Genomic DNA, 23947 nt, shown 5'->3' with positions numbered 1-23947 from the left:
GGGTTTTGCTTAAGCAGCTTGGGGTGTTGGAGGGCTGACTGGGAGAGCTCTGTGGCTGTGCTGCTGCCATGGGGAAGAGATCAAGGTAAAATAAAGGCAGTTTGTTTTGATCTGCAGTGATAACAGCTGATAGGGTTTGAGGCTCTTGCCAGTACCTTCATTTGCTAAGGGGTGGTGAGAGGATGGTGCTGGGGATGACACCTGAGCCAGGGGAGGCCTTGAGCAGGGAAGGGACAGCCTTGGGATGGTCCCCCCACAGCCTCTCCCGGGAGGGTGTTTGTCCAACATGGATTGTTTTGCCACTTGGAGCACTCCCGTGGACCTCTGATATGCTCCATGGATTTACAAACAAGATTGGGGCAGAAAGGTCTTGAGGACAACTTAACTTTCCTTGAGAACCACTTAATTTTTCATCCAAAACCCCTGGACTGCTCCCAAACCACCTGGGAGACAGCTACCAGTGGTGCTGTGTTTTTATTGTCTCCTTCCTCCCCCTTTTCCCTGCATTTCTCTGGGATCTGATGCTTCTTGGAGCCGTTGGCTGGGACAGAAGGATGGAGTAAGATTGGCTTAAACAGCGAGCAGCGATGTGGGGGCACACTTGATGTCACTTTTATGTCACCTTGTAAAGCAGGAGGGGTTGTGTCTTGCACTTCTGGGGGTTGCACAGAACCTAAGGCCATTGTGCAAGCACTTTTGGTTTAAATATTTCTTTCAAAATTAATTTTTCCGTGTCTTGCCCGCTGTAGCCCTGCATTGTGTCAGGCTGGCTGAGGTGACAGAGCCCAAGGCTTTTCTCCCTGGATTTATTTCCAGCAGGCTCAGAGGAGAATGGATTGTTTGTAAGGCTGAGGACAAGCATCCTGCTGGCACCTTGGGTTGTTTTTCCTTTTTTGTTTTGATCTAACAGACAATTGGAGAAGGAAAAGCCTCTTGCACCACATGATCTCACTGCCTTGGCTCAATTAAGAGAAATCCCAGAGTTTGTCTAACTCACTTCCAAAGGCTCCTGTTCCAAGGGATCTTCAGCCTTTTTTTTTTTTTCCCCTGATCAGTTTGAGCTTCATTTCAGTGTGTTTTATTTTACTTTCTTTAACATTTCCATCCCACAATACCTGTCCTGCCACCACATCAGCTCATCCTCAGCTGAGCTCTCCATATTCAGCTTTTAACTTTCCCTCTGGGGATGGTTTCTGAGGACTTTTATCAGGTTTGTTGTACTTTTCCCAGCACTCTTGGAATGGGGTGCCCAGCCTGAGCTGAGAGCTGCAGAACAAATCCCATTTTGGGGCTGGCAGGGATCACTCCAGAGAGCAGCTGCAAAGAATCCTGGAGTTGGTTTTTATTTTGGAATAAAACAATCTGAAAACCTGGCAGTTAGTTCCTGTAATGAAGTCTGGATAGTGTCAAACTGCAGCTTTTTAGAGGTCCCTCCCGTGGTGATGCCAGGCTGGCTGTTCTGCTCCCCTCTGATGGATCCCTGGGGAAGTGGGTACCTGGATCCAGGCCCTCCTCCTTCCATCTCCCTCGGCCATGCTGACCTTGCAGCTGATTTGGGATGTTCTCCCTCTTCCCCTTGGTTTTCTCCCACTTCCCTGTGAAATCTAATGATCTCTGTCATGGGGAAACCCCTTTTCTAGTTTTTTTTTTGTTTTTCCATTTTCTCATGGTTCTTACCCAGTTTGAGCAGAGGAAAAGCTGGTTTTATGAAGAGATTTCTAAAATTACCTCTCATGGTTTCAAAGGCGGGTGAGGCTTAAATTGCCTCCAACTGTGCTGCTGCTGCTGCACCTTCCAGAGGCTTTAATTGCTGTTTAACTACATGGAATATCCTGGCCTGGAAGGACCATCAAGTCCAGCTCCTGGAATTTGCTTTCTGCTATGGAGAGGGGCTGGGATGGCAGTGAGGGATGCTCTGGGTGTGCAGGAGGTGCCTGTGGACACCCCTGTGTGCTTTGGAACAGCAACAAATCTGGAATATTTTGCTTGCTTTGACCAAGGGCCCAGTTTCCCCCCCCCAAAAAAAAAAAAAATCCTGGCAGGGAATTTGTGGGTTTTGGGAGATTGGGTAGGAGCCCTTTCCTCACCTCCTCCCTCCTCTCCTCCCTCTTCAAAGGGCTTTAACCACCATCAATAAATAACAGGTCTGTGTGCTCCAGGAGCTCCAAGACAGGAGTTTTTCTTTCTCCCTCAGAGAGGAAAACGCTTCCAAGCCAACATATTTTGTGTAATTTTGGGCGAGGTGATGGCTGGTTTGCAAATTCCATTTTCAGCTCGCTTGATTCACTTATAAATATCCCAGAAGACTCCAAGGAAGAGATGATTCCTGTGCTCCTGGGTTGTTTGAGCTGCTCCTGCTCGGGTTTGGCTTTAAGCTCCTGGGAGTGGTGGGGAGGGCTGGGAGCAGATCAGAGCTGGGCAGAGCTCTCTGGTGATGTGTTTGTGGCTGCAATCAGATGGATGGATGGCTTCTCCTGGAGGGATGGAGCTGGCAGGACTGTGAATGCTCAAAGGCTGGGTTTGTCTGCGTGGGCTGGGAGGAGGGTGCTGGTGGTAATTTTATCCCACCTACCAGTTTATTAAACCAACTTTTTTATTCTGCCTCGCTCCTGCAGGTTGAGAGTGCAGTGAATGTGGAGTGGGGTGTGAATTTTTGGGAGAGGGACTGGAGACAAGGGATGGAGGGACAGGACACAGGGAATGGCTTCCCTCTGCCAGAGGGCAGGGATGGATGGGATATTGGGAAGGAATTGTTCCCTGGCAGGGTGGGCAGGCCCTGGCACAGGGTGCCCAGAGCAGCTGTGGCTGCCCCTGGATCCCTGGCAGTGCCCAAGGTGAGATTGGAGCAGCCTGGGATGGTGGGAGGTGTCCCTGCCATGGCAGGGGGTGGAACTGGATGGGATTTAGGGTCCCTTCCCACCCAAACCATGCTGTGATTTGTTTTTGATCAAGGTTAGTTGTGTTTCTCTGGAATTTGAGTTCATTCCTGCAAATCAAGAAGCACTGGTTACCCAGGAGAAGCAGCAGTCCCACCTTTGCAGAGCTGGCACGTGCTGTGCTGAGGGAGCAGACTGGGGTGTCTGGGAGTGGGGTGAGGGTGCAGAGCCCCGTTGGTCCTGGCTGGGCACTGCCCCGGGCTGGGATGGGAGCCCCAGCAGCACACAAGGGACCATCTGAGGGTTGTCAGTGTTGAGCTGGGAAGACCTTACGCCCACCTCATCCCATGCCATGTCCAAGGACGCCTTCCACCATCCCAGGCTGCTCCAAGCCCCATCCAGCCTGGCCTTGGGCACTGCCAGGGATCCAGGGGCAGCCACAGCTGCTCTGGGCACCCTGTGCCAGGGCCTGCCCACCCTGCCAGGGCAGAATCTCTCTGTACTGTCCAGAGTAAATCTGCCAGTTCAAGCCCATTTCCCCTTGGTCTGTCACTGCCTGTGTAAAAGCCGTTCTCCCTCTTTTTATAAACCCCCTTTAAATACTGAGAGAAGAGAGGTGGATTCACAAGAAGCTTCCTCTCAGGAGCAGAGTATTTCCTAAAGCTGTGACTGATTAAAATCGGATGGGAGTCATCATAATTAACTGATTGGAATATGATAGGGCACCACAACACAGGGCTCATTTGGAGCTGCTCTTGCCCACAGAGCCCTCTCCCAAAGCATCCCCAGGCTGCTGATAGCATTGTGTAACTCAGCCCAGACAATAATTGATAATCATTACAATTGCCCCCAGAATTCCTCTCCACTTTATTCCTGTTTGACTTTCTTTTGCGGCTCATCACCTGAGGAATGATTTGCTTGGAACCCAGGGACCTTTTTTTTTTTTTTTTTAATTCCTGAGTTTGGAATTTTGCAAAACAAATGACTTCCCTTTTCCCTCAGCCTGCCTGGGCAGGGAGAGCTGCTGCTGGGCCACCCTCGGCGTCCCCTCTGCCATGGCACCAACACTGTTCCAGCTCTAGGAATCTGCTGGCAGTGGGTGGCAGTGAACCGTGGCTTGCTTCTCCCTGTTCCTCATGCCTGGCTCCATCTTTCCAAAATTCCTGTGTGGGCTCTTGGCCTGGCACCCCGGGCTGGTCCCTGCTGAGCCCTGAGGGAGCAGGGTGAGCCCTTCCCTCCGTGTGGTTGTGTAAATTCAGGCACCCGTGGAAAATGGAGGCACGAAGCTGCCAGACTGGTTCTGCTGGGCTGGGAATCACTGAGGAGCTCCGGGATCACTGAGTCCAACTGTTCCATCCCTGCCAGGGCCACCACTGAAACGCGTCCCCAGGTGCCACATCCACATGTTTTGTGAACTCTTCCAGGGTTGGGGAGCCCACCACTGCCCTGGGCAGCTGTGCCGGTTCCTGACAACCATTCCCACAAGGGAATTTTCCCAATATCCAACCTGACCCTCCCCTGGCACAGCTTGAGGCCATTCCCTCTCAATCTGTCCCCGTTCCCTGGGAGCAGAGCCTGACCCCCTGGCTGTCCCCTCCTGTCAGGAGCTGTGCAGAGCCACAAGGTTCCCCTGAGCCTCCTTTTCTCCAGGCTGAGCCCCTTCCCAGCTGCCTCAGCCGCTCCTGGTGTGTTTTGTCACGAGGGCCCGGAGCTGGCCCTGGCGCTGGAGCTGCCCTGGCAGGGGCTGGTCCCGGGCTTGCCCCAGTGTGGTCAGTGCCTGTGCACACACACAGTGACTCTGGCCTGGGGGAGTTGTGCGTTCTGTACCTGCCGTGACTCTCCCGCGTGCCAGAAGCGTTCCCAGCTCCTCTCAGAGTGCGGTCCATGCTCTGGGTGTGCTCTGAGCTGCTCTCCTGACCAGGTTTTTTGGGACATCTGCAGTGCAGCTGTTGGCTGAGCCAGCCCAGTCTGCAGGCACTCGTGCTTCCCTCATTGTCCCTGCTCAGGCAGAGCCCCTCAAGCTCCTCTCAGCTTTCATTTGCCACTTTCAGACCTTTGCATCTTTCAGTCCCCTTCCCACACGTGGCATGGTGCTGGGGTTGATGCTTTAGGTTCAGGCCTGAGGCCTCCCAGCAGAGACAGGACTGCAGCCACAGTGGGACAGACATCAGGGATTTCCTCAGGCTGCTCTCAAAATCGCTGCTTGTTCATGTCTTCATGTGTCTGTGCTTTGGATCTTCCAATATTTGGGTGGGAAGGGACCTTGAAGCCCATCCAGTGCCACCCCTGCCATGGCAGGGACACCTTCCACTGTCCCAGGCTGCTCCAAGCCCCATCCAACCTGGCCTTGGGCACTGCCAGGGATCCAGGGGCAGCCACAGCTGCTCTGGACACCCTGTGCCAGGGCCTGCCCACCCTCCCAGGGAACAATTCCTTCCCAATATCCCATCCATCCCTGCCCTCTGGCAGTGGGAAGCCATTCCCTGTGTCCTGTCCCTCCATCCCTTGTCCCCAGTCCCTCTCCAGCTTTCCTGGAGCCCCTTCAGGCTCTGCATGGGGCTCTGAGCTCTGCCTGGAGCCTTCTCCTCTCCAGGTGAGCCCCCCCAGCTCTCCCAGCCTGGCTCCAGGGCAGAGGGGCTCCAGCCCTTGGGGCAGCTCCATGGCCTCTGGAATGACTGCAGCTCCATGTCCTTATGTTGGAGGCCTTTGATGTGCTGGCAGCAGCAGACACCTCCAGGCTGAAAGCGAGCTCTGTATTCACAGAGGAGTCACAGTTCACATCAGTGGTACCTGGCAGGATCCTTGTTTTGGGATCCCAAAACTTCCAAGGCCGAGGAACAGCCCTGAAGGTGCCATGGAGCAATGGCAGTGCCAGCCTGGGCTTTGCATGGCTCAGAGCTCTGCACAAATGGGCTCTTCTCCCCAAATTTTGGGTTCTGATGAGCCTTCCCCTTCCCTGTAGAGCTTTTGCTGGAGTTGCTGTGGGGCAGAGTAAGTTATTAATGGTCCTGTGGGTTGTGGGGGGAGGGAGGAGGAGGGGACATGACCAAGGAGAGCCATGGGGACAATTCCTCCCAAAGTGCCACTAGTGCCGAGCTGGAGGGCTTGGTGTTGGCTCCGCGGGAAGAGCAGCTGGAAGAGCCCAAATCCCTGTGAGTGCTGCTGATCCTTCCCTGGCACGCAGCTGTCCTGCTTTTGGGCCTGGGCTGGGCTTTTCCTGCAGGGAGGTGAGGATATGAGAGCCCCAGTGGGGCAGGGATGGGGCCAGCACTGCTGGCACGAGGGTTCCTCGTGGCTGTGGCCTTGGTCCAGGCACTTCATTCCTGATTTTGGTCAGGGTTTTTCCCCTCTCTAGGGAGAAAACTGCTCTTAAAGCAGGGATTTGTGGAGGCTGCTGTCGAGAGAGCCTGCTGGGAGGCTTCTCCCATCCAGCTCCTTCCAGTGCCACAGCAAACCCCTTTTCCCAGTGACTAAAGTGCCTTTGCTCCCTGTTCCCACGTTCTGTGATCCTGTTGAAGCTGAAGCACTGAGGAGCAGTGGTTTTTGCTGGGAATTTGTGTGCTGGATGAAATGACATGAATTCCTGAGTTCCGTTGTGTGTCCTGGTGTGTCCCAGCTCCACGTGGCATGGGCTGGTGACAGCTCTGGGGATGTCCTGTGGGCTGTCAGTGTCCCAAGGGGGGTTACAGCTTTGTGTCCAGGCTGAATGTCCCTCTTTGGCAGCGTGGTGAGCAGCCTCGGAGCACCCCGATTTATTTGTTTTTAATAACACATTGCAGTTTTCCAGAAGAGAGAGCTCCTGTTCCCCCTGTGCCGTGTCCCGTGGTGAAATGCCAGTGGTGTTACGTTGTGTTTGAGTCACTGCTGCTGCTGGAAGGGCTTTTCAGCCTGTTCCTGCTTCCTCCTGTCCCCTGAGGAGGAGGAGGAGGAAAGGCAGAGGGAGAGGAGCTGCTGTGGGAGCTGCGTCATCTGGCAAGGCCCAGCTGTGGAAAATCCATTTGCCAGAGTCCAGTGGGAAGCTGGGCTCCAGCAGGATGTGCACAAGTCCAAGGAGCCCAAAGCAAGAGTTTTTAGAGAGAAGAAGCTGCTGGGGCAGGAGGCAGAGGCTGAGGCTGCTGTGGGCACAGGGCACGGGGCTGCTCTGCAATCCCACATCCCAGACAAACACAGCAGCAGATCCCCAAGCCAATACAGAAACCAGGGGCTGCCCGAGGGGCTCTGCTTGCAGGAGGTGTGCTGTACTGAAAGTCTCCTGATGGGGAAATAACATCCAGGCCCAGCTTGGCTGTAGAAGCTGATGGGGCCACTGAGGCTGCCTTTGGCTGGGCAGGGATGAAGAGGCAGCTGTTGCCTCCCTTTTGCCTGGCCACATTCCTTGTTTTTTCAGGGGAGTGGCTGTTCTTCACCCTGCTCACTCTGTATGTGTGTGTGTGTGTGTGTGTGTGTGTGAGGAGTTTACAGCTGGGGGAAAAAACAAAATTTGGATATCCTTGTGGAATTTATTCCCTGTGCTTGCTAAGTGGATGCAGCAACCAGCCAATCCTCTCCTGGCTGCTTGGGACTCTGGGACTACTGTCCTGGCAGGGAGGATGCAAAGAGCAGAGGAAGGTTTGTGGAACCTTCCCTGAAGGGTCCATGGGGAATTTTGGAAGCTTTGGTTTTGAGCAGGAGAGTGCTGGAGGTCTGGGTGGGGAATAGGAGCATTCTGGAGACCTTGGTTTGGAGCAGGAGGGTTCTTGGTGTGCAGCAGGGAACTCTCTTGTGCTCTGAGCTGCACCCCCAGGCTGTGTGAGCATCCATGCCCTGGTGGCACCGTGGGTGAAGGAGGTGGGCACAGAGGTGGGTGCCTGTGCAGGGCAGGCCTTGGCTGCCAGCCTGGCACACACCTGCAGAGCCATGGAGCAGATTCCAGGCCTCTGGCACCCCAGGTGCCATGGGGTTCTTTGCTTGCTGTGGTGATGCTGCATGCCCAGTGCTTACAGTCCCTGAGGTCCTGGGCTTCCCAAACTATGCATGGCATCTCGGCCTCTTCTGCCTTGCTCCAGGAATCTACCTCTGAGCCTTTGATCCGTTCTGGGCTCTTTTTCCCCCTCTGGCCCGTCTGCTGTGTGTCCCTCACACAAACAGCCCTTTCTGGAGCTGCCTGAAGGAGTGCCAAAGGGAGGGGAATAACCTGAAGCGGCTCTAAAAAAGAAATGAGTCTTTATGCTTTGCTGGTCTCTGGTTCAGGCTTGTTTGTGGTACAATGAGCTCAGTTTTGCCAGGGTGGCAGGCACAGCAGGGCTGGGCCAGGCAGGTTCCTTCTCTCCTGCTCAGCTGCTCCTGTTTGCAGCTTCAGCTCTGCTGCCCTAGAGGCTCCCTGTGCCCCCCAGAATCCTGGCATTTACAAGCTGAGAGGAGCAGCTCTCTGCCCCCAGCACAGGAAGGACGTGGAGCTGCTGGAGAAAGTCCAGGGGAGCCTACGGAGATGCCCCAAGGGCTGGAACCCCTCTGGAGCCAGGCTGGGAGAGCTGGGGGTGCTCACCTGGAGAGGAGAAGGCTCCAGGGAGAGCTCAGAGCCCCTTGCAGGGCCTGAAGGGGCTCCAGGAGAGCTGGAGAGGGACTGGGGACAAGGGATGGAGGGACAGGACACAGGGAATGGCTTCCCACTGCCAGAGGGCAGGGATGGATGGGATATTGGGAAGGAATTGTTCCCTGGCAGGGTGGGCAGGCCCTGGCACAGGGTGCCCAGAGCAGCTGGGGCTGCCCCTGGATCCCTGGCAGTGCCCAAGGCCAGGCTGGATGGGGCTTGGAGCAGCCTGGGACAGTGGGAGGTGTCCCTGGACATGGCAGGGGTGGCACTGGACGGGCTTCAAGGTCCCTTCCAACCCAAATAATTCAGTGATTCTATGACTGTAATCAATGTATGAGTTACAGCCTGTACACTGTGCTTTGGGGAGGGTGAGTGTGCCAGGCCAGTGGGAGGATTCAGTCTGGGATGTGCCATGGATGTTTTGTGCTGCTTTCCAACCTGGAGGGGAGCACAGGGAAGCAAACACCAGAAATCCTGGATTCACACACTCAGAAATCCTGGGTTTCTGAGCCTGGGCAGCCTCTGGAACCAAACAGCCCCATCACACAAACACCTGGGTTTGCTGCAGGCCACTTTGCACACAGCCACACGAGGCAAAACATCCAGCATCTTAAAATGCCTCATCCTTGGTATGTGACCTCCTGGTGTGTTTGATTGTGTTGGGTTTTTTTGTTTGGTTGGTTGTTTTTTGGTTCAGATCAGCTCTAAAGCCTGGGGAGGCTCCGTGTCCCTGTTCTGCAGGACAGCCCGGGGTGGCTCTGTGGTGGCACTGGGCTCTGCCCCCAGGGTAGCTCCACGCTCCACCCAGGTGTGTTTTATCTCAGCAGTAACCAGGCTCTAAACCTTTTTTTCTTTCTCTATTTAACCTGGCCTCCTGCCCCTGAGCCGTGTTTGGAAGGGTGAGAACAGGTTTCCCTTGTCATCAGAGGAACAAAAGCTAGAAACAAAGGCTTGGAGGGTGGAGGAAGAACCCTCTTCAAGTTCATTAAACAAATAAATGTTTAGAGTCGAGCATCGTGGCTGCTGAAGCCTTTGAGCACTTAGGGAGAGACAGGAAATCTGGAACACTTGAGACAAACAATTAAATTTGGATTAAAACCATCTCAGCGTAACTTATATTCCTGTTAATGTTTCCAAACCATCCTTGAAGTTGTTTGTTTAAATACATTTTATGCTTCAGTGGCAACAATTGAGGGATAATTTGGAAATGTCACACTTGGCATTTGAGAACACACTCAAATACCACAATCTGAGGCTCCTGAAGCCCTGCTGAGCATGGAGGTGTCCTTGCCTCCAGATATCCCTGGAGCTGGTGGGGTTAGTCCAGAAAGGTCCTGTACACACCAGAGGAATTTCTACCAGCAGGGAAAATACCCCAAAATTCCAGATGTGAGTGCTGCAGGTGGTGGAGATCTCCTGCAGTTCAGCTCCAGGCTCTGCCCTGGGGGCTGGCTGGATGTGTTTGTCCTCATTTCTCGTGGGTGGGGGGGCAGGAGGGATGTGGGTCCTCAGGCTTTTTTGGCTGCCAGCTCTTTAAAACATATTCTGGCTTTTTTTCCTGCTTCCTGGTGAGTTTGGAGTGTTTGAAGGAAAGTCTTCTCCTCTGCAGCTCCCAATGAGTGGAGGGGATCTGGTCCTCAGCATCAGCTCTGGGCTGGTTCTTGGCTCACAGCTGGCTTGGAGAGCTCTTCCTCCCCCTTCCAAAAGGGGAAAATAGGAGTGTGGTGGGGGTTGGAATTCTCTCCTGCCCATTCTGTATTTGCATCTCTCCACCCTGGCATTTCCTGCAGAAGGAGCCTAGGAGAGGCTTTGGGGTGAGAGTCTGGGAGAGAAACTGCCCCAAGGAGGTGATGAACAGCAAAAGCTGTGGCAGGCTGGGAAGCTTTTCTCTTGGATTCCTGGGAAAAAGGAGGATTTGTTAGGCAAGTGAATGTATTAAATGGCAAGGATCTGGTCTTCTTGGGAAGAAGATCTGTCTTGCCTTTGGGAACTTGCTTACTTTGTTCATTTTCTCTCTGGGTTTGTGGGTGATCTCTCTCCCATTCCTCTGCTTTTAATACTTGCAAGCTTATCCTTACTATAATTATTCCCCTCCTAAATACAGGAGCTTTATTTCCCTTCTACCTTAAATAGTAGCTTTGATTATTTCTTCTGTGGCAGGAAAAGATGAGAACAAACCAGGCTGAAGCGTCCTTTGTCTCCTTCTGAAGAAGGTGTCTGGATCCTGCAGTGCTGGAGCTCCGGGATGAAGGGATGGGAGGGATGAGCTGATCTCTGGGCAAGATTAGGGAGGGATGTTGCAGAAAACATCTTCACCAGGGTTGCTTGTGGTGGACCTTTAAAGAGAGCCCTGAGCAGGCTCGATCTGCCTGCTGAGCTCCTCCTGGAGCTTTGGGAAAGGCTGGGAGAGCAAATTCCTGGCAGCAGCCCTGGGTCAGCGCTGCCACTTGTGAAATAAATAACGCAGTTCTTGCACTGCTTACTCACAATTGGCCAGGGCTGCTCCCTGTAATGAGATCCTCCCCTCGGGGGTGTTTTAAAGGTTACTTAATTAGGTGTAATTGCAGCAGAATAGAAACCTGCTTTGAGGTTCTGAGTGCTTTGTGGAGTGCCAGCTCCTTCAGCAAGTTAGGGAGTCAGATGCTATAAACAGGGCTGGAGCCAGGGCTGTCTGCCTCCCCCTGGGCCCGGCTGTTTATGGTGATGAAGCCACAGAAGTGAAGTGCTGGGAGGGTGTTCCTGGCTTTGGGAACGGTGCAGCTGTGCTTCCCATCCCTGCAGTGTGAGCTCTGCTCACCCTGTCAGCCTGGTAATGCTCCCTCAGCAGCCAGCACGGGGGATGGATGTGCTCTGACCCCAGAGAAATGCTGCATTAGCAGGGATCAGTGCATTTCAGCTGATCCCACTGCAGCCCATGGGTTTAGGGAGTGTGGGATCTGAAGAGGGCTCTCTGGGGACAGCTGTGTCTTTGGCACGGCCCCTTTGGTTTGGCTGCAGGGGCTTCAACAGTTCCAGCACGTTTCCCAAAGGTGAAAAAAAGATACTCTGACGTCTGTCATCAACATTTAAAAATATTACACATTTTTCTGTGAAAGGATTGGTTTAGCCCTGAGAGGCAAGCTGGGTTTTAGGGACAAATGAGTGCTTTGGTTCATCCCCTTGTGTTGAACACGGAGGGTGGAGGTGCTGCATCCACTTTGTGTAAGCATGAGAGGTTTTATACAGCGTGTTCTCACTCAGGTGAATTCCTGTGGGCCACTCCAGGCCACACACCTGGCTAAGCAGAGAGGAGAACAGCTGCTGTGAGCCCTCCCTCCTTTTTAGTGCTAAAAATCCTTCAGTTTTGCACTTCTGGTGCTCGTCCTTCTCTCTGCTTGAGTTCAGGGATTGTCTCACTTACAGTGCTGTTCCCCCCCAAAGATACAGGATGTTCAGAGCAGATCTGGGCTTCTGGCAGTCAGGGGAGAGTAATTAAAGTTACATGAGAAGCACTTGGATTTTCATGTTCTGTCTCAGCCAAGCAGGACACCAGGACCTTTTCCTTTTTATCTTTTCATTTTCCCTCCACATTTGCTTGGGTATTTGGGGGTCTTTATCAGGAATCTGTCAGTATTCATTCCTCCTCTTTGTCTCCTTTGGACTTGCTTCCAGACTATGGAGTCTGCTTAAAGCAGCCCTGAAAACTGATTTTATTCCCAGGGCAGCGCATGGAAGCACCATCCCTGTGAGACACTCCATGATTTGATGCTCTGAGCTCCACCAGCTCTTCTTGGGGGGTGCCTGGCTGCTGTGGCCACTAGAAATCTCCCACCCCCCTTCATCCTCCAAAGAATGTCTTTTTGGGATCTGGTTCAGCCCTGACCTCTGCCAGGGTATGAGGGAAAGCTGCTGGCAGGCTCAGGGGTTGCAGGGGGTGTTGGCTGCCCAGCAGAGCCCTGAATGCCCTCAGGGATCACACCTAAAACAAGCACAGTGGATGTTCTGTCCTGCCGAATCCATCTGCTGTGTGGAGGAGATGTGGAGCATCCATAAGGATAAAGAGGAGAGGCCTAGAGCTTCCTTTTCCTTTTCTAAACAGGGAATTCACAGCTGGGGAATCCTTCACCTCCGTGGGAAACTTCCACTGCCAAGCCTTTGTGTGTGGATTGGAATGTGGAGTTGTCACCGTTGGGGTCATTTGCTGAGCTGAGTTCAGTGCATCAAAGCAAGGAAACTCGTTTTGTGCTGTGAGGGGCCCCATGGCATTGCAGGGTGGGCTCTGAGGGCTTCTGCAGCAAAATCCTTGGGTTTTGGAGGTGAAACAGCCTGGAGTGTGCAGAGGATACAGGGGATGTGGGAGTGGGGATGCTGCCAGGAGTCCTTGTTGTGTTGTTGAGGTGCCAGGTGACCTCCCCTCCTTGTCCCCATCTGCTCCATGTCGTTTTCCAGGAGGAATCCCTTGGTCTGGGCCCAGGGGTGACCAGAGCCCCCTTGGCACATGCCACCCCCAGCTGTGCTCCTGCTGCTGTGTGTGTGCTCAGCTCCAGGCAGCCTGGCTGGCTTCAAGCAGTTTAAACCTCTCACTTTCCAGCAGGATTTAAGTCAGCTACTTAAACCACCTCATCCTCTTTCAGTCTTTAATGCTCTGTGTTTCAGCTGCTCGGGCTGCAAGGAGGGTTTGTAACCAGCCACAGACACACACAGGAAGCAAAACCTTTATTTGAAGTGTTTCTTGCTGGCCAAAAGCAGGACTGTGGCTTCAGTCTCGTGGGTTGAGCTTGGTGTTCAGTTTGGTGGAGTGTTCCTGTTTGGTGTTGTGCCAGTAGGAGTGTGGTGGGAGCTGCTGTGCTCAGCTTCAGCTGAAACCCTCCAGTCTGTGAGCTCAGGACAGCTCACATTTACTGCACGGGTCTAAAACACTTTGAGCCACAGTGCTGGTGGCTTTCCCAGCTGCCCTGGTAAGGTACTGGGTTTAGCCCAGTCATCAAAATGAAGAAATGAAGAAAATTATTCCAGGCTGCTCCAAGCCCCGTCCAGCCTGGCCTTGGGCACTGCCAGGGATCCAGGGACAGCCCCAGCTGCTCTGGGCACCCTGTGCCAGGGCCTGCCCACCCTGCCAGGGAACAATTCCTTCCCAATATCCCATCCATCCCTGCCCTCTGGCAGTGGGAAGCCATTCCCTGTGTCCTGTCCCTCCATGCCTTGTCCCCAGTCCCTCTCCAGCTCTCCTGGAGCCCCTTCAGGCCCTGCAAGGGGCTCTGAGCTCTCCCTGGAGCCTTCTCTTCTCCAGGTGAGCACCTCCTCTCCTCTCCTCTCCTCTCCTCTCCTCTCCTCTCCTCTCCTCTCCTCTCCTCTCCTCTCCTCTCCTCTCCTCTCCTCTCCTCTCCTCTCCTCTCCTCTCCTCTCCTCTCCTCTCCTCTCCTCTCCTCTCCTCTCCTCTCCTCTCCTCTCCTCTCCTCTCCTCTCCTCTCCTCTCCTCTCCTCTCCTCTCCTCTCCTCTCCTCTCCTCTCCTCTCCTCTCCTCTCCTCTCCTCTCCTCTCCTCTCCTCTCCTCTCCTCTCCTCTCCTCTCCTCTCCTCTCCTCTCCTCTCCTCTCCTCTCCTCTCCTCTCCTCTCCTCTCCTCTCCTCTCCTCTCCTCTCCTCTCCTCTCCTCTCCTCTCCTCTCCTCTCCTCTCCTCTCCTCTCCTCGCCCCCCCAGCTCTCCCAGCCTGGCTCCAGAGCAGAGGGGCTCCAGCTCCATTGCTGGGTGATGCTTGGTGGGAGGAGGAGTCCAGGAGCTGTGGGGACCAGGCAGGCACAGCAAGCATTCTTGTTTTCTGTACTGTGGGTTGTTTGGAGTGTCAGCAGCCACTCACCTCAGCCTGGTGGTGGTGTCTCCACTGGTAATGGTGATTTTAAGCCTGGCCAGCAAATACAGGCGGGTTTGGATCAGCACAGACTGATCCAACTTCTTCACCGCGTGCCTTTTGTTGTTTGCATCCATAATGTCCGGGTTGGGAAGTTTTCAGAACCATTCCCCCCTGCCCACAGCCCCATTTAAATACATTTTCATTTTTTCTCTTTTGCATAAAGCAGATACTTCCCTGTCTGTCCTGCCTGAGCTCTGGGTGGGTGAGGTGCCCTGCTGTGGCATTGGCACCAGGGTGTGAAGCCCTCTGTGGTCCTGAGGAGCTGCAAACCACAGAAACTGCAATTTAGAGTGTGTCATGCTAATCCCTTATAGGCTTATCAAGTCTGATTAAATGTTACTTGCCTTTCTGTTATCTCTGTACACAGATAACAAATTAAGTGACAGTTTAATCCAGTCAGCTGCCAGATGCATTAACTGGAACCGACACATTCCTACGAGTTGTTTTTATTAGTCTAAAATACCTTTGTTTAACATACAAGAAACCTGACTCACCCAAGATGATGAGTGCCATGTGAGTTTAGGAGGTCTGTCTGCCAAAAAAGTGCTCTAGAAAACTGGAGAAGGTGTTTGTGTTGTCTTCTCCCATTCACAGAATCTCAGGTTAGCTTGGGAAGAGCTCTGAGATCATCGAGTCCAACCTGTGCCCCATCCCTGCCTTGCCACCAGCCCAGAGCCCTTAGTGCCACTTCCAGGCTTTCCCTGGACACCTGCAGGAATGGGGACTCCAAACCTCTCTGGGCAGCCCCTTCCAATGCCTGACCACCCTCTCTGGGAAGGAATTCCTGCTGATGTCCAGCTTGAGCTGGAGTCAGCTGGCAGGTGGGCACGGCTGTGCCCTGGGGGATTTGGGTTTCCTCTCGTGGCACTCCCTCAGAGGCACAGCCTGCAGTTCAGTGACAGGACCCAAGGAAGGGCTGGAGCTGTGCCAGGGCAGGGTCAGGCTGCATTTTGGGAAAGGTTCTTCCCCCAGAGGGTGCTGGGCACTGCCCAGGCTCCCCAGGGAATGGGCATAGCCCCGAGGCTGCCAGAGCTCCATGCCAGGGATGCCCAGGGTGGGATTGTTGGGATGTCTTTGCCAGGGCTTGGACTGGAGGATCCCTGTGGGACCCTTCCCACTCAGGATATTCTGTGATTCCAGGGTTTTATGGTCTCAGCCCTGTGGGTTCCTCCATGCCAGTGGAATTTTTGCTGCTCCTGTGGGAATGTGGGACGACCAAAGCACATGGACACACGAGTGAACAGCTCTAAGTGTGCTGTAGATGTGATTTTCCTATAGAAACACATAGGTGGCTTTCAGAAAACCAAAAAGAACTCAAACAGCCCCCCAGTGCTGCTGCAGGGTGAGCAGGGCAGCTCCGAGCTCCACGGGCTGGGGGCTGAGTCTCCTTTGAGAGCTTTGTGAAAGGAGAGCTTTGGTGATTCACCAGCTCCTTCCCCAAGAGCAAACTGAAACCCCAGCGAGTCAGAAGGTTGTGCTCAGGAGAACTGCACAAATGCAGCCCTGGAGACTCCCTCCTGTGCATGAGGAAGAGGAGGAGGAGGATGTGTGTGGCAGGTGAGGGCAGCGCTGCGGGCAGCTCTGGAGTATGGAGCTCACCTCTCTCACCTCACCAGCTTCCTCCTGGGATTGTTCCTCAGCTGAAGGATGTGCTGCAAAAATAGACAAAAGTGCCTCGAAAGCTCTTAAAATGAGAGATAAATGTCTGGTTGTCTGAGCTTGAGAAGCATCTGGTGTAAAGGATTTTCTGCTCGTGGCAGACTGGAAGGAAGGAAACAAATGCACCTTTTTGAGACACTTTGGGCCCTGTGGTTTTGCCTTTTTCCCATTCTCTTTGAAGGTCCCAGAGCATCCTCAGCAGGTCTCAGAGTTCCCCTTGCTGCAGCACCCCCATCCCAACCCTGGCCAGCTGACGTGATTCCCTCCCCCTCAGGCATTGTCTAATTGGGAAAATGTTTCAATTATACGGCCTACATTTGTAACATGGAGCAGTTCATTATCACTGAATCCCTTTAATTGGGCCCTCCTACCAGGCAGCCTATTACAGAGTTTCCCAATTAAGGCAGGACCTCTTCAAAATCCATAAAAATAAACAAATCCCTGGCAAAGCAGGCCCATGGTACAGGAGACACTGCCCAAAGTGCTGCTCCAAGGCTAAGCAATAGTTTCAACACCAACCAAGTCCTAATTAACCCCTTTGTACTGATTACTTTTGTTCCCTTCAAGGAGAACAGGCACAGTTTGGGGTCAGCTCAAGAAATTCATTGTTATTTTCTCAAGTCTTTCTGATAAAGAGGAGGAAGTTGTTTGCAAGGTGTTTCTGTGCTGGAAGCTGCTGTTTCCTGCAAGGATTCCACAGGTAACGCTGCTTTTTTTTGGTTGCAGGTAAAGGACCTAACAAAATACCTGGATCCCAGTGGATTGGGAGTTATCAGCTTTGAAGATTTCCATCGGGGCATCAGAGCCATCAAAAATGGAGGTGAGTTTCCTGCTGTGCTGTGAGTGAGGATGGGAACAGGCCAAATTTAACACCACGGCTGAGCTGAGAAGATTGTTCAAGGAGAAGGAAAAGCTTGGGGAAAACCATCTGGGTTTGGTTTTCTGAGAGTTCCTGCTCTGTGCTGGGTGGAGGGGAAGGGGGAGAGCTTGGGGACATTTAATAGGGGTTGAAAAAGGGGGTACAGCAGTCGTGGTGGTGGTTCCATGTTTGGTTGTTTATCAGGAAAGTTCCTTCCTACAAAGAAACATCACTGGGAGATCCCTTCTGGTTTGGTGTCTCTCACCTGTGTTTTTGGGGGTTCTTGCTCTGGTGGAGTGGCTGCCATGCTGCTGGAGGTGTCTGTGTGCTGCTGGCTGTGACATCTTCCAAACACTGGCACTGAGGATGGAGTCCTGGAATGGTTTGGTTTGGAAGGGCCTTGACACTGCTCTCATACCACCCCTGCCATGGGCAGGGACACCTTCCACTGGAGTGGAAGTTACCATGTCTTTACCAATTTACTGATGAATTTACCAATGCATTCATAACCTCCACTCCAAGTGTTTGGAGGGTCATTGTGCTCAGATGGTTTTTAGCAAGCAGCACATGAAACCAGAACTTTGAACTCTCTGGCTGGAGTCAGGATGATCTTCCAACAGGCCAGTGCCAATCCCCACGTGGCTCCTGAGGGCTTCCTGCAAGTGCTTCCAGAGAGCAGCTTGGTGAATTGTGGAGTATCTTTCTGGCTGGTTGCCATTTGAGCTCCTTTGCTGCAGAAAAGGTGTTTTTTCAGTTGTTTTTTTCAGTTTGGGATTTCTCTCTGAGTGTCAGAGGGTCATTTTGGACCAGGCATGTTGTTATGGGCAGGGTGTGAAATCTGGGAATTTCCCTTCTGAGCAGCTGGAGTTCTGAATGTGCAAATGTGAATTACCATCCTTGCACAATAGTCAGCTCTGCTCAGAGATGCCTATCTGGGATTCCAGCCCTGCTGCCAACCCTGCCCATGGAGTGTGCTGCAAGGATGGGAAAGAACCATCCTTCCCATACAAACTGTGCTGTCCCAGGAGTAAAAACCCCTCAAAGCGAAGGTTTCTCCCGTTCTTCTGTCAGCTGTGCCTCCCTCCTCCTTCTCCCCAGTTCAACCCCCACTTTATTTATTTATTTAAAACAAGGGTGCTGAGGTCCTGGCACAGGTTACCCAGAGAAGCTGTGGCTGCCCCTGGATCTCTGGCAGTGTCCAAGGCCAGGTTGGACAGGGCTTGGAGCAACCTGGGCTAGTGGAAGGTGTTGGAGTTGGAATGGGATTCAAAAGTTACCCAAAATGGAGTAAGACGTGCCCAAATGCTGCAAAAATGCAGCTGCAGAAAAGGTGATTGTGGGATTGGGACTCTCCAGACCTTGGGCTCCTCTCACTTAGAATCCTGGAAGTACAGAATATCCTGAGCTGGAAAGGACTGAGGGGATCATCCAGTCCCACTCCTGGCCCTGGACACACCCCCCAACAATCCCACCCTGTGCACCCCTGACATTGCTGTCCAAATACTTGGAGCTCTGAGCTCCCTTCCCACCCAAAGCACTCCAGGATGATTCGAGCTCAGGACTGCAGTGTTTTATGGCAGCTCCCAAGTTTCCTGGTGTAGCCTGACCAATTCCCAGCTGCCAGGAAGCAGGAGGAGCTGCAGCACACTATTAATTTGTAATAAATTGCCATTGGAGTAGAGCGTTTGTGAAAGCCCAGGCTCGTGTTTCTCCTCCATAATTCATCCCTTTGGTGTTGTGTTCTATTAATTGAATGGGAAAAGCAGATCCAGGCAAAGCTTTTAGGGGCTCTATTTATTAAATTTGAAAGAGATTGATATGTGTTTATTACAGTGGTTAGGAAGGCCTGAGCTCTCTAACAACACATGGCATTAAATGGTTGTAAAAGAAGCCCAGGGCAGGGAGCAGAGGAGGTTCTTTGAGTCTCACAGCTGAGCATTGCTCACATGGAAGCCATTTGAAGGATTTGCTGCAGCTCTTGAGACAGTCAATATTGATCCTCCCTTTGTAACCAGAGCAGAGGTTATGCTGCTGCTGGGTGTCCCTTTTAACAAGGTTTGTTAATTAGCTGGGCCTATTTTTAGTCAAGGAATGCTCTACTGGATTTCTTGGTGCTGTGAAATTCTTGGGTCAGTCATAGAAGTGAGAGCTGGTGTCAGCTTGGACCTTTTGGTGTGTGTGTTAATGCAGGGTTTATTTCTGAGGATGTCCCACTGTTCTCTGCCTCTCCCCTCTCTGGAGAATCCCCTTAGGAGAGCAGCTGGGATGTGCCTGGAGCCTGGCAAACTGAAGGTGCAGTTCCAAACCCAGCCAAATTTCCTCTGTCACCTGCATTTCTGACAACTGCTTCGTGTCCACTTGGCCTTTCCATGCAGGATGCTGAGCTGCCTGTCCTGTCCCTGTGCCAGAGGCATGTCCCACTGCCTGAGGAGCAGGCTGATCCAGGGCTCCTGCTGCTTGCTCTGCCTCCAGCCCGGAGCAGCAGCCTCCGAAGCCCTGACACAAAGCCCCAGTGCCACCTCTGCACTGCCGTGGGCCAGCTCTGTCTCTGCCTGGCCAGGTGATGCTGGCTGGGAGGGGGCAGAGCAAAGGGTTGGCATTTGAGGCTTTGAGGAGAGGTTTTAGCCACTTGTGGCTGCCTCCTGGCCTCCCCACAGCGAAGGCTGGATGGGACAGCGTGGTTCTCATGGATGTAGGGGTTTTTTTTAATGCCTGCAGCGTGGCTGGCCAAGGAGGGCTTCCAGAGGGTTTCCCTGCTCTGGGAAGTGCTGAGCCTGTGGCTCTCAGGTGGCTGAGCTGCTGGGACAGGTTCAGCTCCCCGGGGTCTGCTGTGTTCCAGCCCTTCCTGCTCGTGCCTCTGGGATCCCCTTGTCCTCCCTGCTAGCCTTAGGTAGCCTTACAAAAAAGGACTAGGCCAAAGAATAGGCCAAGAAACACTTACGGTGTACTGTAATTAGGAAATAGTTGGCTTCTGATAGTGATGGCATGAATTATAACACCTCTATTGTCTCACCCTTCACATGAGACTAAACATGGAATCAAAGTTTTTAAAACGCCTCTCAGTTGCCCCATGTCTGAGTCGGAAAAAGGCTTAGTCCGACAGGATCCCCTTGTCCTTCCCTGCTCCACGAGGAGCGGCTTGTCTGCTTTTAAAATCTGTGTGCATGGTGCCTGAGTGACTGGGCAGTCTCACAGCAGAGGGGGAAATGTGGATCCGGCTCTGGCAGCCTGTCAGGGGGGATAAATAACTCTGAGAAGTGGAATTTTACAGCCTTGGATTGTAAAACTCGAGAAACTGATAATAGAGGGAAGGCAGTAATGAAGGAAAGTATGATACTTAAAAAAGATGGGTTTTGAGGCCTGGAGAATTCTCAGCCAGAGGAAGACCTGGTGCATCTGGCTACCATTGTTAGATTAAGGTTTTTTTTTACTTAGAGATGGGGTGACTGAGAGGTGTTTTAAAAACTTTTATTTTATTTTCAGTGTTATGTGAAGGGTGAAACAATACAGATGTTATGATTCATGCTATTATAATCAGAAGCTAATTATTTCTTAATTATAATACATTATAAGCATTCCTTGGTCTATCAGGTTTTGTTACACTATACTGTAGATGTCTTAAAGCTAATAATTTAAAATTACTCTTCATGGGTCTTACTACAATGCATCTTTTATAGTTCTGTTTCTCTAAAGTGTCTAGTTTTATTTGTAAGGTTATTTTTTGGAACTTGTTTCTAGTTCTGTTTCTCTCTTAATAATGTCTGTCTTATTCTATGGTATTTCTAAGTTAGTATTTTTTATCTCAAGGTTTGTATACAGATGTATACTATGTGAGCCTTCTATCAGGCTTTGAGAATTCTCTACAAATTCATTTCCCACATTTCCCTCTTTTTCTTGAATGGAAAAAATATTTCCCACAACCATCAGTGAGATCCGAGGGAAAAGAAGCAGGGAGGGAGCCAGTGTGACTGCTGCAGTCATCACAGTGAGGGGTTCCAGCTCATGGAGGATCTCCTCAGGGAGAAACAGGAACCAGGGATCACATCCCAGTCCCTTGGAAAACTCAGCCTGGCAGTAAGGAGCCTGTTTGTGTGGCAAGGAGCTGCCCTGGGATGGGGGCAGTGAGATTTCGGGGGGCTGGAATCACAAGCTGCCTGGACCAGGGAGCAGCTGGAGGAGGAGTTTGGTGGCAAACACGAAGGATGGGCTGGATCAGCCCCAGCTGGCTGCAGGCTCACAGCCAGGCCTGTGCTCACCAGCAGAGTCCTTCCCTTGTCCAGGTATTAAAAACCTTTAGAGCAGACACCTTTTAAATACCTTCTAATACCTCCAGGTATTTAAAAACCTTTAGAGCTTCAGACACCTGGTTTTTCCGCAGGGGTCTCTCAGCACTCAGCAGGACAAACTGAACATCTCTGTGCTCACACCGCAGCTCACGAGGGTAAGGAACAAGTGGTGCCATGCACACACATCCTAGGAGCTAAAACATCTGTAACCTCTGTCTTCCAGGGAGCAGCCTGCAGGGAAGGGGCTCTGGGGGTGCCCCTGCACACAGGGGGACTGCTGGAGGTCTCAGCCAGTTTAGGGACCTCTGTGCCAGGCAGGGGAAGGTGCATTCCTGGAGCTCCCAGCCTCATCCAGCCCTTCTGCCTTGGCTTCTGATCCCTGAACAAAGGGGCCCCTGTGCACTGAGAGCACACAGTGCATCCACGGAGGGATGGATGTGCCCAGGAGCTCAGGGGAGGGCCTGAGGATGGAAATAGTCACAGCTCTTTTTTTTTATTATTGTTTATTTTTTTAAATGCTTCAACTAAAAGCCTGTTGGATTTGGGGAGATAGAAAACCCAGCTCAAAAACCAACACCCAAACCTGGAAACCTTAAGAGAGTTCCTGTTTGCAAGGAGGAAGACCTGGGAGACCCCTGGCAGTGCCAGCCTTGGAAGAGCTGGATCACAAACCCACTGAGCCAAAGGAAAGATACTCCAGGGGCTGAGTAAGAGGCTTGGAGCAGGAGGAGCACGTTCAGCTCTCCAGAGGCTCTTCCAAAGGCTGGCTGGAGGGAAAAGCCTGGAGCTGGGAGGCTGGAGCAGGCAGGGCAGGATGCTGAGTAGCAAATACAGGGCTGGGGGGTCAGGCTGTGGCTCTGCCCCGAGCCTGGGTGGGAGCACCACACCTTTCCTAATTGGAGCTGAATGAGCTTTTGTGGGGCTGCAGCTCTTCAGTCCCCATCTCGGGAGATCTCTGGGAGGATCTCAAGGGGTGTTCCCAGGGTTTCTGCTCTCCAATCCTGGGAGCATCCCTGGGAGGATCCCAGGGGGCATTCCCAGGGTTTCTGCAGCCCTGTTCAGAAAGGTTGGTGAGCTCCTGGCAGTTGAGTGTCAGCTGGGAATTTTCTGAGAGGAAAGCCCACATGCAGCCCTTCTCTGAATGAAGGATGTGAGTGTTGTACCTTGTGGGAAAATAGTAAGGGTAAGAAGAGGCAGAACCCGATCCACCAATTTTTAGGCATTTTTCAAATAACAGACAGGCGAAACTGAAAGAAAATCCCGTTTTAATTAGAAGCCCTGAGCTTCTCACCTTTACTATTTTTCCCCACTGTACCTTAAAGGCTTAGAGCCAGGAGGCAACTGCACATCAGCTCCCAAAACCAGATCCATGGAGTTTTCCCATGTGCAGGTTGTGTTCCACATTCCCTGCTCCCACTGCTCGGGCTGTGCCTCGGGATCTGACAGTGCTCAGATGCCACCTCAGAGCCCACCGTGCCCAGAAGCCACTCAGTGCCACTCAGAGCCACTGCAGGGCAGCACGTGGTGGCTCGGGATGGGCCCGGGAGAGCCAGGCTGGCTGCCCTGGTGACCCAGATCCCGCTGGCTCCTGGGGGCATTCCAAGGTGTTGGATATCCCGTCAGGTAACCCCTGTTTGCTTTGTGTGGAGGCTTTTCCCCCCTGTGTAGGATCTGCATTGCAGATGGGTTTTGCTACGCAAAAGGAAAGCTTCCCTTGCCCAGGGATAATTCCAGGAGCCAAGCTTGCATTCCCTTCCACTCCCGATCCCGCAGCTATTTCTGTCTGTGTGCATCCTCCGCGCTCTCTGCCCCACCTGGCTGCTGGAGGTGCAGTGGATTTGCAACAGGGGGTGGCCAGGCCCAGTTGAATATTCCAGGCATTGCTTTTGGGAAGGAAAGCCTTGCCCAAGGCTCAGCAGATGGAAGCAGAGCTCGTGTGCACGTTTGACTAAACTCGGTGAGTATCTGGCACCGCTTTGAGCACTTCCTACGTTCCCCTGGGATCTGCTGATCCCTGGATTCACGCAGCACTGCTGCAGTGGAGACCTCCCCGCTGCTCCTGCCTGCTCCTAACCCTGGCTGAAGCACCATCCACAGGGACACAGCTCCTTTGATGGCTGAAGGTAGGACAGATGCCTCTTTGTGTACAGCTGGCGTGCAGGGAACGGGGGCTGCCATGAATGGGAAATCAAGATTGATTCATGAGCCAGAATAAAACCCAAATTGCTCTCATTATGTCTTCTGCAATTTTTTTTTTTGTCTTTGCATCTTGCTGTGCTCTGGCAGATCCATATGGATGTGCTATACATACTGCTGGTGGGGATAAGGACTTTAGGAAGATGAATGTTAATTATGCCCCTGAAAGGAGTGGAGATTTAAATGGCTCTTTAAAATTTATATGGATACTTGAAAAAAATATAATCCCTGTGCTGTTCTTGGGAGCTCGGGATTCTGCTCATCTCTGTGGTGCAGGAGGATGACTGTAGCACCAGGATTGTGCTTGTCAGGTTTGGGGTCCATGTGCTTGTCTGTGCCCCCTTCTGCCAGGGACAGGAGCAGCCAAGGCTTTCTCTGAATTAATTTGGATTTTTTTCCCTTGAAATAGTGCTGCTTACAGGGTTGTTTTGAAAAATACTGGGCCTGCCCATAAAAATGTGTGAGGGCTTTACTGGGGGTCTTTAGCCCAGGGAAAAGGAGGCTCAGGGGGACCTTCTGGCTCTGCACAACTCCCTAACAGGAAGGTGGACACAGGTGGGGGTCGGGCTCTGCTCCCAGGGAATGGCCTCAAGCTGTGCTAGGGGAGGGT

The 23947-nt window shown here is 52.5% G+C and overlaps 2 protein-coding genes across 5 annotated transcripts in view; one reads left to right on the top strand and one right to left on the bottom strand.

The window, feature by feature from the left end:
• The window catches only part of WDR24 (WD repeat domain 24), a 249235-nt gene that overhangs the window by 46543 nt on the left and 178745 nt on the right, over window positions 1-23947 (bottom strand). The window lies entirely within an intron of this gene.
• The window catches only part of RAB11FIP3 (RAB11 family interacting protein 3), an 80901-nt gene that overhangs the window by 3605 nt on the left and 53349 nt on the right, over window positions 1-23947 (top strand). For 2 of the 4 annotated variants that reach the window (XM_068206505.1, XM_068206507.1), the window contains exon 2: window positions 16723-16816. In XM_068206505.1, the coding sequence (XP_068062606.1) occupies window positions 16723-16816 (94 nt within the window). The other 2 variants (XM_068206510.1, XM_068206508.1) reach the window with 2 other exon arrangements.

Source organism: Anomalospiza imberbis, chromosome 16, assembly GCF_031753505.1.
Source record: "Anomalospiza imberbis isolate Cuckoo-Finch-1a 21T00152 chromosome 16, ASM3175350v1, whole genome shotgun sequence".
Lineage (NCBI taxonomy): Eukaryota > Metazoa > Chordata > Aves > Passeriformes > Viduidae > Anomalospiza > Anomalospiza imberbis.
The sequence above is the reverse complement of the archived record's forward strand: the minus strand, read 5'-3'. Positions and strand labels throughout refer to the sequence as shown.